Source organism: Artemia franciscana, chromosome 2 (genome assembly GCF_032884065.1).
Source record: "Artemia franciscana chromosome 2, ASM3288406v1, whole genome shotgun sequence".
Taxonomy (NCBI): Eukaryota; Metazoa; Arthropoda; class Branchiopoda; order Anostraca; family Artemiidae; genus Artemia; species Artemia franciscana.
This window is the reverse complement of record NC_088864.1, coordinates 66,448,338-66,468,228: the sequence shown is the minus strand read 5'-3', so window position 1 is coordinate 66,468,228 and position 19,891 is coordinate 66,448,338. Positions and strand designations below refer to the sequence as shown.

Genomic DNA, 19,891 nt, shown 5'->3' with positions numbered 1-19,891 from the left:
CTACTCGATAAAAATATAAGAAACATCAAAATCGAAAATTTGAGAAAATTCCAAAAAAAATCGGAACGAGATGGACTTTTCCGGAATTATTTCCGGGAAATCTGTAAGAGCTACGGAATTTTGTGCTCCGGTTCTCGAAGAGACAAATGAAAGTTCTACATGAGTTCAGCATAACTGTATTTCTAACAAGTTTATTTCCGAAGCTAGGGTCGTCTTAACTTGACGCCAAACACCGAATGCACAGTTTCTAAGAAAAAAACCGTTTTATTTTTTTTTATGGAAAACTGTTACAAATTTTAGGAACTTCTCTGGAACTTTTTTACTCTGTTTCACGTTTCCCTTCCCTCTGAAAAATCTCAAATTTTTAACTCTTACCACTTCGGAGCTACAGGTCGCTGATCACGGTGAAAAAAAAAAAAAAAACTACGAAAGCAGTAGTGTTGCTCCGCAACACAATTACTTTCTCATACTTATCTCGTATACGAACCCTTGCAAAACGCCCCGACAAAGATAGACTTAGTATAGAAAGCTGGAACTGTTCCGATGTTGTGAAATGGTTGAGGGTCTCCATTCCGTCATAAGCTCATTTTACGCCCCTATCCTCCAAGGCAAACCATACCTGTCTGTCTGCTTAGTGGCATCAGGGTGCCTTTTTTACAAGTCTCCATAAACTGAACCCTGACTGCAAACAACTATCCACGGTGACGACGTGTGACAACTCTCGAGGAAATTATACCCTGGTGAACAACACTGTATTCGAGTGAAATTTGATCAATGAATTGGGTACGAAATTAACCTCTTCCTAACTGGGCTATTAATAATGGCTTGTCTCATTATGGTAGCGTAATATTTACAGGCATGAATACATAATGAGTCAGAGATAGCTAGCTTAAGTTACTTGTGCAGGAGTTAGCTAACAGGTGATAGGAGCGCACCATCAAATGCTGGAAACCCTGCCGTGCCTAATATGGACTTATCCTTACAAAAGTCTCCATTTAACCGGAGATCCTGGGGATTTTTTATTGCTTGATTTTAAGCCGGCTTAAGCGCTTTGGGTTGACACGAATAGGAGTCAGTAGTCCCTGAACTGCACTGGTATGACCTGTTGATATTTTCGTCCACAAAATTTTCAATGATCTAAATGACACAAACAACTAGGATATGTTACAACCTTAACAGACAACTATGGTATGGACATTTTGATTCATGAATTCAGACGTTTTGAATTGGACATGGTAAGGAATTTCGGAAGCCCACCTCCCATGATTAGAAGTTGAATTATGTACAAATTAAATATTCAGATAGAAAGAACGGACCTAGGACAGATAATGAACAAGGAAGCTTCCAAGTCTTGTTTAGGCTGAGAAGGGGTTAATGATAGGTCTACTTGCGCACTTAATGACCAAAATGTGCAGGGCAACAGTCATATTGGTCTATCCCCTTGTAGAACCAAATGAGGGGACAGTAGTATCCCAAATAAATTTCACATACAGTTATAAAAACAGGTATCAGGAATAAATATGGAGCTTTCACCAGGTGAAATTATACAGCATTTGTTCATAAAATGGCCCACTAGTGAACATGGTGCTCGCATGTTGTTATTAAAGATGACTCATCTCAATGATTATGTTATCAATGACTCATCTCAATGATTATGACTCATCTCAATAATTATGTTATCAATGACTCATCTCAATGACTATGTTATCAATGACTCATCTCAATGATTATGTTATCAATGACTCATCTCAATGACTATGTTATCAATGACTCATCTCAATGATTATGTTATCAATGACTCATCTCAATGATTATGTTACCGTAATCATTATCAGCACTGTTGCGCTGCCTAAGCAAAGAGCAATGTGGGTACAATGTATATTTTCATCTAGGGACTTCCTATGGAAGGAGTTGTCATAGAAACTTCGAAAAAAAATTTGAAAATTGAAAGTTCTAGTGTCATTTTAAAGAGTTAGAAATGATCGGAGGCCAACCAGCCTCCCTCCCAACCTTTTGTCCCCAAACACATCCAATCAAAACTTGAGATGGTCCAAAAACTGTGTCTCTGGGGATGACACCCCCAACAAGGGCCTTAAGGCAAGGGCTGTAAGTTATTCAATTCACCCACTGTTTACACATAGTATTTGCAATTCGGAAAGAGGGGCATGTTTGACCTTTTATGTCCAAATAGGCCATTCAGGTAAAGCTTTCAGAGAATGTTGACCTAATCAAAACATATTCTATGCTTGCGGGTTGTCAGAAGGGCGTATCTCATGAATGACTTGGATCATTAAGGTGGATCTTTCAGGGAATGGTGAGAGGGATGATCAATTGACCAAAAGGAAATATGCGCACGCTACTACTGAAAGTAATACTACTCCTACCAGGCTATTACTGCTATTGCAACTACTATTTCTAGAGTGACTACTCTTAAGGCTGAGGATGTTAAGGGGAAAATGGCAAGTAATGCCGTGAGGGAAGTTAAACTAAAGCAAAACACACTATGTGCAAGGCTAAGTGTATGAAGATGAAAATTTCAGAAAATACTGAGGGGGAAATTGAACTAAATCAAAACTCGATCTGTGCATGCAGGTTGTCAAAAGGACGTATCTCAAGAGTGGCTAAGGGTATAAGTTAGAAATCGCTGCACACTTCTACTGCTAATACTACAACTGTTACTTCGATTTTGACTACTGCTAAGAATTTCAGGGAATGGTGAGGGGGAAGTCGAACTAAATTAAAACACGCTATATTCATACAGGTAGTCAAAAGGTGTATCAGCAATATGTTGGGAGCGACTTAGAAATTAGGTTGAAACTTCTAGGGCTTGGTGTGGGGGATGTTGAACTAACCAAAATTTAATATTTCCATGCACCTATTACTTCTACTATTACTACTTATACTACCTCTACTACTATTGCTAGTGATACTACAACTAAAGCTGAGGGTATTAATGCGGAAATTTCAGGAAATCTTTCGAGGAGGGTGGTCAACTAAATCAAAACACACTATGAGTATATAGATTGTTAAAAGGAGATACCACCAATATCTCAGGAACGTCTTAAATGTTGAGTTGGAAATTTCAGGGTATGTTGAGGCGGATTTTGGACTAATGAAAAGACACCATGTGTAAGTCACCACTATTACTACTATTACAGCTGCTACAAAAACTACCCCTATTGTCACTAAGGGTATTAAGGAGAAATTTTCAGGGAATAATGAACTAAGTCAAAACGCACTATGTACGTTCAGGTTGCCAAAGGATGTTTGAGCAAATTCTTAGGAGGAGCTTTGAGTATCAAGTTGAAACTTTCAATACGTATCGAGAGGAATTTGAACTAGCCAAAAGACACTCTGTGCATACTTGCTGCTACTACTGCTGTTGCTACTACTACTGTTGTAATATGTACAACTAATGTTGCTATTGCTACTTCTACCACTACTACTACGACTTCTGAGGCTAAAGGTATGAAGATAAAACTTACAGTTAAGGGTGAATTGCGTTCTGGTCTTGAGAAGTCAAGGGGGAGTCAGCTATTTATTGCAATTTCTGTTCGTTTTTGGTTTGATTTATTTATTGATGGTGATTTATGGTAGTTCTACGCGTTTAAAAAATTATTTGACTTTATTTGGTTAAATGTAACTTACTTTTCTTTGAAAAACTTCTTGTGTGGAAATTTTTTTCAAAATTAACTGTAAATAAAACAATCTATAAATTTATTGGAAATCAAAATCCCTTGTTTTTTATTTTAAATCAAATCCTGTATGGACAAAATATTAGGATATACAGGGGTGTTGACGGACCACCAATCTAATGTTAGTTTAAACCTAAAATTTGGAATGGTAATAGCTTACCTCGTATTTACAATGTTGAAAGACTCTAGAATAAGAATTAAGAGGATTGTCTCGAGAACAGTTGGATATGAAAATGGAAAGTTCACAACTTGATAATGTACAGTATGGACTGAACAAGTTCAGTGGAAAAAGTTTGAAGTAGTTGACGGTATAGTAGGAAGGTAGAAGAAACATAGCTTTACCATAAGAAGTTAGCATAGTGCGCTACTATGCTATGTATATGAGTACTATGCTATGCTATGCTACTGTGCTATGTATATGAGTACTATGCTATGCTATGCTACTGTGCTATGTATATGAGTACTATGCTATGCTATGCTACTGTGCTATGTATATGAGTACTATGCTATGCTATGCTACTGTGCTATGTATATGAGTACTATGCTATGCTATGCTACTGTGCTATGTATATGAGTACTATGCTATGCTATGCTACTGTGCTATGTATATGAGTACTATGCTATGCTATGCTACTGTGCTATGTATATGAGTACTATGCTATGCTATGCTACTGTGCTATGTATATGAGTACTATGCTATGCTATGCTACTGTGCTATGTATATGAGTACTATGCTATGCTATGCTACTGTGCTATGTATATGAGTACTATGCTATGCTATGCTACTGTGCTATGTATATGAGTACTATGCTATGCTATGCTACTGTGCTATGTATATGAGTACTATGCTATGCTATGCTACTGTGCTATGTATATGAGTACTATGCTATGCTATGCTACTGTGCTATGTATATGAGTACTATGCTATGCTATGCTACTGTGCTATGTATATGAGTACTATGCTATGCTATGCTACTGTGCTATGTATATGAGTACTATGCTATGCTATGCTACTGTGCTATGTATATGAGTACTATGCTATGCTATGCTACTGTGCTATGTATATGAGTACTATGCTATGCTATGCTACTGTGCTATGTATATGAGTACTATGCTATGCTATGCTACTATGCTATGTATATGAGTACGCTACTGTATGGGCATGATAAGAAATACAATAAAGTTGAATAAAGTTTTAAAAAATAGTAGTTACAAAATAACCTGCTTATTTACCCCGTCCTTCGTACCTAAATAGATATATTCTACATCCCTCATGTTTTTTTAACCTTAGATGTTTCGAAAGCTCCTAACAAGCTTTAGTCAAAACTTCAGAAATTCTCAACCAAAATATAAATAAAATAGTTGCCGTTCTATGTCCTAACAATCTAGAATTTTTACATTACTTAAATTATTGAAAACACAAGAGTCGCGAGAAAAGCAAAGTAACTCAGTATTTCAAGCTAAGGACCAAGTATTTAACCTCAGGTCTACACAAAGCCCTTAAGCTAGTTTGCAAATGGACAGCAAAGCGGCCTAAAGGGTCTTTAAACAGTAACTTTTTTCTCAAAGACGGCGCAATACTTTTTCTAAAAATCGGCACTCTATCATTTTCTGATGCAAAAAACGTCTAGATAGGTCACGACCTGGGAAAATTTATTTCTCTATCCAGACCCCTTATGACTCTTCATAAATTGTTCACTCATTGACATAAAACCCTCCTGAAGATTGAAAGCCTTAAGCATAAGTAGAAATTTCAAAACATAGTTTGTTTGCTGACAGACTTTTCATTTGATAGCTGTGAAGTGACTCTTGGATTGTTGATTGCTTTACGTTAAATACCATGCATTGCAGCCAACAAATTACAATTATAATATGTATACCAGGAGACCGAACTTCGCTCGATAATTATCATTCGTTTAAAAAGACTGTTCGTAATAAGGTAACTATTCGTTTCTCGGTGTTGTAAACTATTATTACTACTACTAACAACTAACCACAGCAGCAAGCCGCCAGAGACAAGTATACAGACAGACACAGCAATGCACAAGCTCTTCTTCCATCCCAATCTATTCTCCCTCTATACGTCCTCCCAGGAAATTCCCATTTCTCTTAAATCTTTCTTTATGATATCCTCCCACCCCAACCGTTGATGACTTGCTTTCCGTTTAGCCCTGTCATCCTTCGTCTGCAGAACGTGCCCAAGCCATCTCGACCTTTCTCTCATTTCGTATGTATAAATTTCACAAATATCCAGACGTCCAGTACACTACTGTTTTCACTTCTACAGTAAAAAATGAAATAAAAGGTATTTTTCGAAATCAACTTTAAAAACTGTCTTATCTTTTCACAAAGCCAAGCTTGGTCCCCTGATATTTGCTACAAGAGTGGCGAAAACGGCAAAGAATTAAAATACGATGCACCCAAACGATGAAACGAGGTTATAGATCGGTAGAGCATGTAAAAGCTTTACAGGTCGGGTAAGCCTTTAACAAGTTTTTTTTACCCGTAAAGAAAAGGCGAAAACGTACGTCTATTTTGATATAAAAAGATTGTAGCAAGCATTAACGTTTTCCTACCAAGACAGTGACAATCAAACTTTTATGTACAAATGTTCGGCTACAGTAATCGTTCTTATTATTGTGAAACAATTCACCATAAAAAGAAAAATCAAAGAAAATTTCAAGGTGAACTATCAAATGGACCATTTTGATAAGAAAAGCGTGGAGTAAAATTTACGTTTCTTATATACATGTTTCATGATTTGATTGAATATTTTTGATTAAATTCTGAAAACATATGAGCTTTTCTGGGAAGGGAGACTGTATTTGAAATAGGAGTCGTCTCACGAAAGAACGCTTCACCCAACGTTGAAAGTAATAACATGTTCAAGTTACTTAACGTATCTAAAACGGCCTGTGATTGGTAGGCTAAAAACAACCCTCCAACGAAAATCAAGCTTTCTTTGTAAATATGAAATATTATGAAGAATCTTTGGAATCAACTTGGCTCCATATTACTGAACTTTTTTCGAAATTGAGAGAAAAGTGATCAAAATGCATGATCAAATAAGGACTAATAAAATTATTCCAGCTAATAAATATTCGGAAGTGAAACTAAGAAGGTATACTATTCCCTGCCATGTCGGTCTTGAGGATCTGGAGATGGAAACTCGAATTCGACATAAGCGTACCACTCCTCGTAAAAAATTTAAAAGAAAAATAATAAGCGGGGGCTATTACGGGTTCGAGAAACAAACTTCAAGATTATGGTACGACCGTGCTTAGCCCTCGCAGGACAGAAATCAACAAGCATCTTCTGATGGAGGGAAAGAACTTCATGATTTTTTTTTTTGTCCAGAGGCGCAAATCTTTTACAACAACGAACCGTAGTTTGCCACATTCTTTCAAGAGACTGAATCAAAATTTTGTTTGTCTCCATGACGTGACTAAATCAGTGATTAACGACCAACCCCGAATGACACCTTTATAAGTTCCTTGCAGAGGGAAGGCTAAGCTCCCGGAAGAACTTGGCAACCCGGACGTAGCACCTGGAAAAACCCAGACGTAGCAAATCTTGGCAGAATGTATGTATAGGCTAAGACGTGTTTCCTCTTTCGATGGGTTTTCAGTTTGTGAGAAAGGTAGAAAGGGTAATAACACTAGTATTATTCATAAGTTGCATTATTATTAGATTAATCCGTGGTATAATATAGATTATTAATTAATTGAATCTATACATTATTCAATTGTGTATTTTATGAAGTTGCATAATGCAAAGCTTGCAGTATGGCTTAGCTAGATTAAAAAAAATTTACAGCTTTTTTTTCTTATATTTTTTTTTTACTTCCAGTGTAACTTTTATGTGAATTCCAGTATGCACTGAAAATCCTTTATTTAGCGACCATTTTTCAAATTGTGAAGCTTTTTATGATTTTCGAGAAATATAACTATTATTTACCTAGACAGGCTTTACAGTTGGGTTTAATATGCTGATTTTGAAAAATCGATTATATTTTCTCTAATGCTCAGGAAGTTTTTTAATGCGACAGTACTGTTTTGATTTTTGGTTGAATTTTTAATGTTTAGGACAAAAACAAATACAAAAAATAATTAAGTAATAACTATAGATGGTAGAAAATGTACGATTATCAAACAAACAGCTCATGGTAACGAACTGTAAGTAAGGAGCCCCCTGGCTCAATTGTAACCGAAACTCTAAACAACGTAATTTTGAGTTATAGTTAATTTAATAGAATGAGTGAATACCTGTTCCTTTTCAGTTTTTGGCAAAGGTGTTACTGTCATCACAGGTGGAGTCGGAGAGACTAGAGCAGTTGGGGTTTTAATATCAGGAACTGGTGGAGCCTTTACTAATGTGGCTAGAGCTGCTAAGCCATTGTTAACTTCCTCTAATTGTTTGGCAACTTCCATTTGCTCAACCTTAATATTTTCTTCTTTTATCTTCATATTGATTTTCTCCATTTGATAAGTAGTATCCGTGTCAATATTCGTATTTGGTTTCTTCTAAAATGATGAAAATAGAAATATAAAAAATAGTTTCATCAAAGTTTAAATTAAGATTTATTACAAAAAAGAATCAATCATACACTCTGACTAGCCAAACTTGCATTTTGAGTTTAAACAACACTGAAAGAGCAATTAAAAAAAAAGCACTAAATTAAATGCGGTAACATGTACTATGGTGTCACAAAGTTAATCTCTACAAAAAAAAAAAAAAAAAAAATAAGAGCTCATATGGCAATTGTGACGAGGTCGGAAGAGCCAAGAGCTTCTTCCCACCAAGTTTCATTACGATCTCTCCACTCTAAGCGTTTTCCAAGATTTCCAGTTTCCCCCTCCAACTCCCCCCAATGTCAAAGGATACGGTCGGGATTTAAAATAGGAGCCCTGAGACACAAGGTCCTTCTAAATATCAAACTTCCTTAAGATCCGATAACCCGTCGGTAAGTTAAAGATACCTCATTTTTTCTAATTTTTTCGAATTAACCGTCCTTCCACTCCCCCCTCCAGATGGTGGGGTCAGGGAAACAACTATTTATAATTTAATCTGGTCGGGTCCCTGATACACCTGCTAACTTTCAGCGATCGCTATATTGATCACGTATCTAGTTTCGGATCTTATTCATGTAAAAATTGGGATGGTCCGGGATTCGAACCTGAGACCTCTTGCACCCTAAGTGAGAATCATATCCCTAGACCACAAGCCATACTTAAGAAGAACAATCATTTGTTTTATCGGCAAATAAAATTCTTCTCAATTATCTTGTTCGCTCACTCCTCCCCCCCCCCCAGATGGTCGAATCGTGGAAGAGACTATTTTTAATTTAATCTCGTCTGGTCCTTGATACGCCTGCCAACTTTTATCGTCCTAGCTTATCTGGAAGTGCCCAAACTAGCAAAAGCGGGACCGCTTTTATATGTCACTTGGTAAATACCAAGTGCCATAAAAAAAATTAACACCTCAAAAGAGCGTAATTACCCAATATACTTTTATACGTGAATTTCGCCGAAATGGTCGCATAAAACTGTGCTGTCATGAAGTTTCAGCTTATGCACACAATTTAGTGGTCCCAGTTTAAGATGGGAACGGGGCCATAATTAGTTATAAGAAAACATTAAAGAGATGAACAGAACATTTTGAGAATGTGCTAAACCAGGATAAAGATATAGGAAATGATATAGAAAATAATGAAAAGTTTGAGTGAAGGAAAATTTATTTTACGATGAAGAACCAGAGACAGTACTAAAAGTATTTAAAAGATCCTTTGTCCATTGTGAAGTTATAAACAAATTACTGAAGATTATGAATATTATTTTTGAAAAAAAGGGAAGCACGTATTAAAGCTAAGAAAGCTTTCATTAAACTACTCTATAAGAAAGGTGATAAGAGTGAATGTCTAGAAGCTAGATTCCAGTAGGAAGTAAATTAATTAGCATGATAATGTTTTTTGTTTGTTTGTTTTTTTTTTTTTTTTTTTTTTTTTTTTTTTTTTTTTTTTTTTTTTTTTACTTAGAGATGACCTCAATAAATTTTTAACAGAAGAACAGTGCGATTTTATCAAGTACAGATTTTGAGCAATTGTTTGATTTGGCTGATATAAGAGCTTTAATAAAGATCCTATCCTTGTTCGGTATACCAGAGAAACAGATTAAAGAGATTAGTGGTAGGTACGACAACAACATTGCTAAGTTAATGGGGTTTGTAACTGGTTTCGTATTGAATCGGGAGTTAAGAAGGGTTGCCTTCTATTTCCGTTTATACGGATCATTTTGATGCACTTCGTCCTGAGGAACACGACAAGGCTGAACCTTCAAATAGGAATCAAATGAGCCTGAAATCAAATGGGAAAGAAGAACTTTCACAGAATTAGAATATGCTGATGAATTGGGTGCCCTACGTGGAAATGTTAACAAAACGAAGGATTTTTGGAGGTTTTGAGAGCCCAGGGCGCAAGAATCACTTGTGAAAAACACTAAGTAGTTTAGACTAGGAGTCAGTGAAGGTAAAGAGGTTAGGTTGGGTAGCAAAAGGACCGATCAAGTAGACAGCTTCACTTACCTAGGTAGTATTATTAGTAAAGATGGCAGATGCAGTGAAGATTTTAGAAGTAGAATAGCCAAAGCAGATGATTCTTCATAGTCGAAGAAAATTTGGAAGAAATAGCAAGATAAGCCTGTAGATCAACATTAGAATATTGGAAGCTGCAGTTATGACAGTGTTTCATTATGGTTCTGAAACGTGGGCATCTCCGAAAAGAGATGGATTGAAAGATGTTTTCCAGGGGAATTATCTATGGATTGTTTTGGCACTCATCTGACTGGCCATATTTCAAACAGTAAGCAGTACGACAAATGGCTCTACGTTGCTTTCTACGGCTATAATGACAGGGTATGTTCTGCGGATGAAGGAAGACAGATTGCTAAAGATTCTTTTTCGGCAAACTATCTGGCAAAAAAACAAAAAGCAGGTCGTCCCTGAATTGGGTGAGAGTGGGTGTAAGGAAACATTTAAGGGAAATTATAACTTAAAGAGGGAGGCTTTGAATAGATTGGGATGGATAAGGAGCATGCGCAGATTTGTTGGCCTCAGGCGGCTTGGGGCTGCAGTGAGTTGTTAGTAGTCATAGACAAAATTTGGATGGAGGAGCGTGTGTGGCTGTATTGGCCTCAGGCGGCTTAGTGCTGAAGTGACTTGTTAGTAGTAGTAGCAGTTAGAAAAAAAAGGAGACAATTCATAAATCAAAATTTTGACTTTTAGCTGTTTAACAGCATAATTGTCGAAGTAGCCCATGATGCTATAATTATCCATAATACGGCATAATTACCAATTCGCATAAAATGTACTGTCATCAAAATTGAGCTTGTGTGCAAAATTTGGTTTCAATTAAATGACAAAATTTGTTTTAAAGTCTTTCTTTAATAAAGGGCTGAAAACTTTAGTCAAACTCAAAACATAAATTCGACGTTTGTTTGGGTCTTCACGACAATGTAATATATTTTTAAGAGCTAAGATTTGTAGAATTCTGGAAAAACTTGCGCTTTACTGCAATCTAAGCTTGCTTCAGTTTTCTTCGGCAAATTATTCCCTGTATTACACTCTATTTATGAAAGTTTCCAGTACAAAGTTTCCAGACATGTCCAGTAAAAGTTAAGAAACTTGTTCCCCGTAAACCATGGATAACAGAGGAGATAATTGACCAAAAAGAATTAAGAAATCGACCTTATGAAACATTCGGATTCCAAAAGTGACGAGTCTTTTATTTTATTTACAAAGCAAAGAAATCTGGTGAATAAACTGAGGAGAAAAACAATGTCTAATTATTATGGAAATAAGTTTGAGGGAAGTAAAGGTAATATGAAAGAAACGTGGAATATTTAAACGAGATCATGGGTGGTAAGGGAAAAGAGATCGAGGCAGACATTAATTTGGAAGGGTGTGACCGTGGTGTTTCAATTGAAAATGTAAATATGTTTGCGAATTTTTTCTCGGATACTGGCTCCGAGGTGTGATCTAGTGTTAGCAATAAAGATAATGAAATGAACTGCAATACTAATAATGACGTCCGTGGTGGGACATTAAATATGGAATTACAGGTGCGCAACTGAAGAAGTGCGTAAAGTTGTGCAGCCTCTAAGTCTAATTCTGCCGGTGCTGATGGTTTGTCCCTTCAAGCTTTTAAAAAGTCATTTTAGGATATATTCTTCCTTGTCTAGTTTTTATCGTTAATCTTTCCCTAGAAAAAGTTTTCCAGTGAGGTTTAAGGTGACGAAGGTCATTCCATTTCACAAAGGTGGTCGCAAGGCAGATATAGAAAACTGGAGACCCATATCAATTCTACCTAACTTTTCAAAGATACTGGAGAAAGTGGTACATAAACGGCTATATAATTTCCTTCAGACGGACAGGTTTTTGAGTCACAGTTTGAGTTTTGTAAGGGTCATTCCACGACGAATGCCTTACAGCACCTGGTTCAAAGTGTTAAAGGTGCATTGAACTCAGGTAACGTACCTATGTATATTTTCATTGACATGAGAAAAGCGTTTGAGTTGGTTGACTACCAAGTATTGCTCCGTCGCCTGAGAAGTCTTGGAAATGGAGTCTGTCTAAGATGGTTTGAGAGCTATCTTTACGGTAGTTCCTTAAAGTCGTTTTAAATGATGTAGCCTCGTCGTCTTTTCCTGTCAAGTGTTGTGGTATACCTCAAGGCTCTGTGTTGGGCCCTTTACTTTATCTAGTTTACGTCAACATGATGCCCTTTTGCCTGCAGGATGTATGCATTACTTCTTTTGCGGATGACACTGCGCCAACAATATTTGCAAAATCAATCGATGATCTAATAGTAAAAGCTAATAATGCTCTCAAAAAACTGGAGGGTTTACGAGTTTAAGTTTGCTGTGCGTGAATGCAAAGAAGACGTTTTTACTGACATTCCGTGGAGTGGGTGATTCTGTTAATCTAAGTGGTAAAATCCTACTGTGTGAAAAGCCTGTTGTACAAGTTAAATCACTACGGTGCCTTGGCTTCCATATGATTCTAATCTTTCGTGGAAGCATCATACCCACATTATTTCCTCCAAAATTTCACGTGGAGTTCGCATTCTCAGAAGACTGACGCATATTCTGTCAGAACGTACTCTTCGCATGATATATTTTGCAATAATCTACCCGTATATACCATACGGATGTTTTAGGAGTAGCAATTTTGATATTAATTACAAGCGTGTGCAAATTCTACAAAATAAAGCAGCAAGAATAATTGGGAAGTACGTAAAAAATGTTAAGATATCAGTGGATGCTTAAGTCTCTAAGGCTGCTCAATGTTGGACAGATAAGGGACTATCAAGCGGCGATATCTGTGTTTAATTATGTGCATAGCATAGTCCCGGAAACTTTTAATGAGTTTTAAAGTTTCAGAACTTCTGTTCATGAGCATGATACAAGAAGTCGTGATAACTTGGTTGGGGATATTGAAAATACTGCAAGATCTGGTTTTTCTTTTAAGTATCTTGGCCCTTCTGTAGGGAATTCGCTTCCTGTACCTCCCACAGTTAAGAAAAAAAAGGTTAAAAGAGTAATTATTGGGAATTAGTTTGTTGTTTTGTTGTTTTGTTTGTTTTTTTTTTTGGGGGGGGGGAATTTGAGTGGGTTATTGGGCTAAAGGGAGGAGCCGGTCGAAAGGGTTGAAATGGATGGTGGTTGTTACCCTGAGGGTGTTTGAGAGAAGGCGATTGTCTTTTTTTTCACAACTATTTTAATTAGTCTAAAATGCTTCTAAAAATATTTATGTAGTTTTCTTTTTATTTTAATTAATTGTTGTATTATTATTATTAATTTAGGATGCCTTTAGTAATGTTTATTTAGTTAATCGCTATGTTTTAGCAAAATTTAAATTTTTCCCTAGCGTAGTGATTTATATCTGTAATAGTTTATATTTTTGTTTATTATGTAAATAAAAGTAAAAAAAAGTTGGATTTATCTATTTCATGACCGGTAAGAGACTATTGAGAGCTTACAAATTATCGTTTATATCCTGCGTGCTACTGTGTTTACAACACTGCACGTGCTACAACACTTCAGAGTGTTTCTGCTCCTAATCATGTTCCTTTGTGCCACTTTTTTGTGTTTTCAGTAAATTGCTAGTTTTTCAGAATTCCACAAATGCAGGTAAAGCTCATGATCTGTTTTAAACATATAACACTAAATACCCTCAAAAACATATGTCACCAATCAAAGTATTGAGTAGTTCCCTATACAGGGGGCCGTTATTATTCGACAGAGCCATCTGTATGAATTAACGTAACGGACTGCTAATCAATTCATTTCCTAAGACGAAATAATAGATTAAATAAAAGTAAAATTAGACAGACTCTCCTTGACAAATTTTTCAGTTACTTTAAGACAATTTAAGCACAGTTTTGTCTTGGCATTCAAATTGTGCAATCACGATTAACTACAGTTGTCCTTGGCAATTTGGTTCAGTGCTTTTATTTTATTATTATTTTAATTAATTTTTGTTTTTGAAAGCTGTTGATGCAAGAAAAGAAAGAAAACTACAAAATAGAATAAATGCATTCAAACTATGGTAATTATATCAGAGTAAACATCAGTTATGAAAAAGAAAATACAAGAGTAGTCGTAAAAATTCTTAATTTACCAGACGAGGAGAGTCAATGGAATAATTTAGTAAAATAAATACGGAATTTACAAGAAAAGTCATTCAATTTTTATTTAAATAGATAAAAACATATTAAATTGATATTTATACATATAATTGATATTTATGCATATATGATAGTCCAAAATAGTTACTAGGATAATAATTAAAATACAGATAATTACTATAAAATGACTCGTTCCTGCGCAAAAGAGGTGACAGGAAGAGGGTTCAAATCTTAGAAAACTATAATAAAAAACCTTAAAATTCTTTTTTTTTCTGATGTGACCTTCCTTCATCGCCCTGAAAATGCTTTGATAACTCCCATTCCAAGGGTTGAGCATCCGCTCGCCTATGTAAATCCAGATTTTCCCATAAAGAGAGGTTGAAGAGTCTTAGTCCCTAAGGCTCCCTTTCAATCATATAGATATGCTGAGAACCTACAGGACCATGTTCCCCTTCTCTGGAATCTTCAGATGTTTTAGAATCTTCCTACATTTACTGTAAAAATTACCCAATGACTGAATTTTTGATGCAATTGCCCCTCTCCTCGGCAATCCTAGTGTATGTACCTGTCCCAAGCTGAGAACGCAAACTGGTTTATCTGGTTTATTTAAAAAAATTTTTATTATGCCGCGTTCAACGCAAAATTTTAGTTTGCTCATATTCAACATACAAACATAAACTAAGAAAAGAAACAAAAAGTGAAAAGCCTAAAATTATTTTTGAAAAACAAGTTTTTGCTTCTAATGCTATTTCCATATATTTCAGTTTATTATCTTCTTTTTTTATTATGATGAATTATTGCTGATTCAATGAAATTTAATATCTTTCGGTTGCAATGCAAACCTTGATTTGCAACTAAAGCCAGCTAATTATCCACAACAAATGAAAATATTAGCAAATAAAAAAGACAAGTAAATCTTCCTATTCATTCAAGATAATATATCAAAAAGCACACACTTCCACAGGGAGAGGAGAGTGGACATGACCAGGTTCCCCACAGATTTGTTGATTTCCCGTTTTCCAGTAATCTGGCGGTCATTCATTACTTTTCCTTAATCCACAACATAAAATCCGATTAACATGTCAGCCAGTGACACCCCCCTCCTCCTCCAGAGATCAACAAAATAAGGAAGGATTCTAAACTGGGATGAAGCTAAACTGGTACAAAGATTTGCAATATTTTTTTTTTTGGTGGAATCATGGTTAAGTGCATGATAAACACGCTTTTCCTATAACCATGGCCTTCCGCATCAGGGCATATTCCTGAATTCCCCTCCTCAAAAGCCTGGATGCTGTGCAGTTTTAGAGACTATTAAGCAACAATAAGATTTCAAAAAGCAAGGCAAAAAGAAAAATTAAAAAATATTCTTATTGAATTTTCAACACATCATTAAATAATTTTTAGACCATTCCATCAAAGAGAGGTTGAACAGATTTTAATGCCATTTCAAGTTTTTGGCCTTCCATACCAGGGCATATTCCTGAATCCCCCTCTTCAAAAGCCTGGATGATGTGCAATTTTAGAGACTATTACAACAATAATAAGATTTCAAAAAGCAAAAATATAAAAAAAATGAATTTTCAACATACCATTAAATAATTTTTCGACCATTCATCAAAGAGAGGTTGAACAGCTTTCAATGCCATTTCAAGTTTTTTGGCCTGCAGTGAAAACAATTCCTTCTTTCTCTGAAGCAAACTGGCACGCATTTTAACCTCGGCTTCTGCATTAACAGGGGCTTCTTGTTTCTCCTGAAAGTGTACCTTCGTTAATAGAGCATCAATAAACCATTACTACTTCAGGATTAGTTTAGATGACTTATCCCATATCCTCACCGTCACTAACGATTGCCAATTCTGTAGAATAAAAAGTTATTCTTCGTAGCGAAGAATAATAACATAATATTTAACTTTTTTTTATTTAAAAGCTTCTTTTTGAATATTTTGTAAACTAAATTTATCAATGGTCATATTTATTAAAAATTTTAGTGATGATTGGTGAGGAAGAGGGGACTAAAATTGACGAATTCATATAGCTGAACTGAAACAATGCTAATTTAATAGTTCATATTTACCAGCATCTGCAAAGTGAAAAATTTTTAAGAACGGTTGACCCTTGAGGGCAGTTATATTTCCTGGGGTGAGAGATATTTCCACGAAGGAGTAAATTTTTATTCACAGCTTTTACTAAGGGTGGACTAAGAAATCTTAATCTCCGTCAAAGAATAAATGTCAATGTTTACTACTAAACCCTTTTGAATAGTAAAAAAAAAACTACATGTTATTCATATTTTACGTGTATTCATCAGAAGGAAACTTAAAAGGTCATTAACTTAGTATCTATTTTTGGTTGTCCTCTGGCCTTTTTCGTATTAACAAAAAATATCGTCTCAACACAACATTTCATTATGGGTTTCAGTGCAACTAAACCCTTGTGTAATTGAACTCCTTACTACTAAACCCTTGTGCATCTGACCCCAGATGCAACTGAACCGCTATGTTAGCTTCTCTATAACTGACACCTCATGCAACTGAACCTCTTTGCAAATGAACCCTCATGCAGCTGAACCCAGTTTAGCTGAACCTTTGTGCAACTGACTCCTTGTGCAACTCTAATTCTTTTTAATTTATCCCTTGTGCAACTGAACCCTGTAAAACCTAACCCCCAAGCAACTAGACCCTCATCCAGGCGAATTCAGGACTTAGTTCACTAGAATATCAGGTATAGCTGTTCTATGTTTTTTGAAAGATACATGCTTTTTATAATTTCCTCACGAAATCACCATCATAAAATGCCTTATGGCATCAAGACATGATTTTAGTATGATTTTGGAGTGTCAAGGTTTGAAACCATAAAAGTTCTAACTGAAATCTCCATGGTCAAAAAGCTGCGCACTGGTGTTTAAAATTCCTTCTTGAATGCTTCCCTACGCTGTCATCTAGCTATAATAAAAGCTATAAATAAAAGTTCGAATAGGGAAAAATCCTTTTATTAGACAGTAATAATTCACAAAAAATATTGGATATATTTTGAGTATTGATTTGGCATCTGACCAGTGTGCAATAGTTCAATTTTAAGCCGGATTAACTTTGGAATATATAATAACATTGAGAGTGCAGATATATTTTACCGTGTCGCTGAAGAATTAAGAATTTGGACTATTCTTTTCTTTCAAAAAAAAAAAAAAAAAAAAACACGATACGGATTAAAAGTACTGTGATCTAGTGACCTAAATTCAGCAAGACCTATTTTTTTGTTGGTGAGATATTATCTGCGATAGCCATGTCGGGAAATTAGTTTGGAATGCGATTTTGAACTTTTTAAATCGTGCTCAAAAAGCTGGAAATAAGAGTGACGAGATAAGTTTTAAAGCATGCGAGTTTTTTTTTACAAAGGACGATATAATCAAGGCTAAGGAGATAATGTGGTCTTCTGCTCACTACACCAATAGAGTATTAATTAAAAAAAGTGCCGAAGACAATATTAACGAAATGTTAAAGGTACTTGAACTTTGTGAGCAACGTAACGTTGAGCTGCCAGTCTTTGTGATAGTTGAACCTGACGATGTCCCTATCTGTCCTGGTGAGATAGCTGCGGTAATCACCAGAAAAGTTACAGAAGTTTGTAATAAGCTAGACAATTCCATGAATAAAGACCCTCCCGCCCCCTCGATTGTTCCTACAGTTACTGAAACAAAGCCCTCATATGCAGTGGTACTCAAGAATTTGCCCTCTGACCTCGCGAAGTCAGATTTGAGGAAAGACTTTTTGCAAAAAATGTGTGGCAGAGAGTGCTCTAAAATTGTGGAAGTTCAGCCCAGAAAAGATAATTGGCGAGTTGTTAGCAAGTTCAGCCCAGAAAAGATGATTGGCGAGTTGTTAGCAAGTTCAGCCCAGAAAAGATAATTGGCGAGTTGTTACAGCTAGCAAGGCTGATGCAGAAACTCTTGTCGGAGTCTTTCAGAACGGTGATAAATCTCTTTCTGCAACAATCAGGAGCCCCTCTCACATCGGTATTGCTCGATTTGTTCCCAGCAATATAAATGACGATGGACTTTGCGCACTGATTCCTAAATGTGTCAGTTCAAAACAGATTGGCAACACCCGCTCGTTTCGATTGAAATTTGAAACCAAAGTTGATCTTATGAATGCCATACAAAATTCCCCAGTCATAGACTATGAGAGGATCAAAGTGACTGAGTATCTCTCCCTCCCGGTAAGATGTTTCAAGTGTCAAGCTTACAGGCATATATCCAGTAGCTGCAAAAATGAAGCTATTTGCGCAGTCTGCGGTGACCATGGTCATTCAAGCTCCAAAACCTCCTTGTCAAAGGCCCAAGAAGTGTGCATTGTGCAAATCACAGGATCATCCCTGTTACAGCTTCAAATGTCCAGTCGTCCAAGGACTCTTAAGTAAAGTTAAGTCAGCATAATGGCTCGAGCTTTAAGTCTCTTATCATGGAATATTAATGGCAAAGTGGTTGACAAAGGCTTAGTCCTCTCTGAGCTTTAAGTACAAAAGAAATAGTTTTTCTGCAAGAACATTTTTTGTCTGATGAAAGGAAAAATCTACTCAGCATTTCACAGTATTCTTATCTCTTATTTCACCCAGCGAAAATGAATAAGAGCCGTGGCCGACCTTCAGGCGGATTAGCTATCATTTCACAATTTCCCGTCAGTCTCCTTGAGTCGAATGACCATTTCATTGCTGCCGAATTTTCGGACCTAATCTGTATAAACGTTTACCTGCCAACTAATTACTGCTCTTCGCAATCAGAGAATAAATTCATAAATGCTTGCAAAAAGCTAGCGAGTTTTGTGAAGGGAGTTTCAAAGCGTCCAAATGCTCGAGTTTTCATCGCAGGAGACTTTAATTGTGACTTAACAGACAGTTCATCGCCAAGAACCCAACTCCTTCTGAATTCCCTACCCCCTTCCTACTCAGTTGCTGACAAAACAGAAACTTTCACGTTTATTGGTGTCCTGTCAGCGACTTCTAACCTTGATCATTTTATTGCATCTTTCCCCTGTGAAACTGTCGAGGTAATTAGTACTGGCTTTTATTCGGATCACCTTCCAATAAAGCTGAAAATAAATGCTTCATTTTATGCCCTAAAACAGCCAGATAAAAAGTGGTTTTATATAAAAGACTGGAAAGAAGTTAACCGCGAAATGTTTCGCTTTGAATGTGACAGAATATTAAATAAAATAAAGGTGCCCTTTCATTTGTTGTGCACGGGCTCGGGCCTTGGTGAGAAAAAAATAGCCATCGGACTTACCACCTATCTAGCTGAAATTAACCATGCATTAAAGTGTGCTGAAGCTTCAGCTGTCCCGTGCAAGCGTATTAGAAAAGGCTCTCAAGTTCAGGGTTGGTAAAAAAAAACCCTTCCCTTATTTCCGCGTGCGAGTCTTCTAAAATTTGGCTGAATATTTGGAAGGATTGTGGCAGGTTTAAGTCTGGGATTATAAATGGTTTGCGGCTACGTTCTAAACGTTTTTTTGCTAAAGTGTTA

General features: G+C 36.2%; 1 protein-coding gene across 1 annotated transcript in view; it reads right to left on the bottom strand.

The window, feature by feature from the left end:
• The window catches only part of LOC136043975 (pre-mRNA cleavage complex 2 protein Pcf11-like), an 80,367-nt gene that overhangs the window by 41,344 nt on the left and 19,132 nt on the right, over nt 1-19,891 (bottom strand). Inside the window, exons 4-5 of the mRNA XM_065729057.1 lie at nt 15,966-16,127; nt 7,961-8,218 (exon numbers count right to left, since the gene is read on the bottom strand). Coding sequence (XP_065585129.1) covers nt 7,961-8,218; nt 15,966-16,127 — 420 coding nt within the window. The remainder of the gene's footprint in view (nt 1-7,960; nt 8,219-15,965; nt 16,128-19,891) is intronic.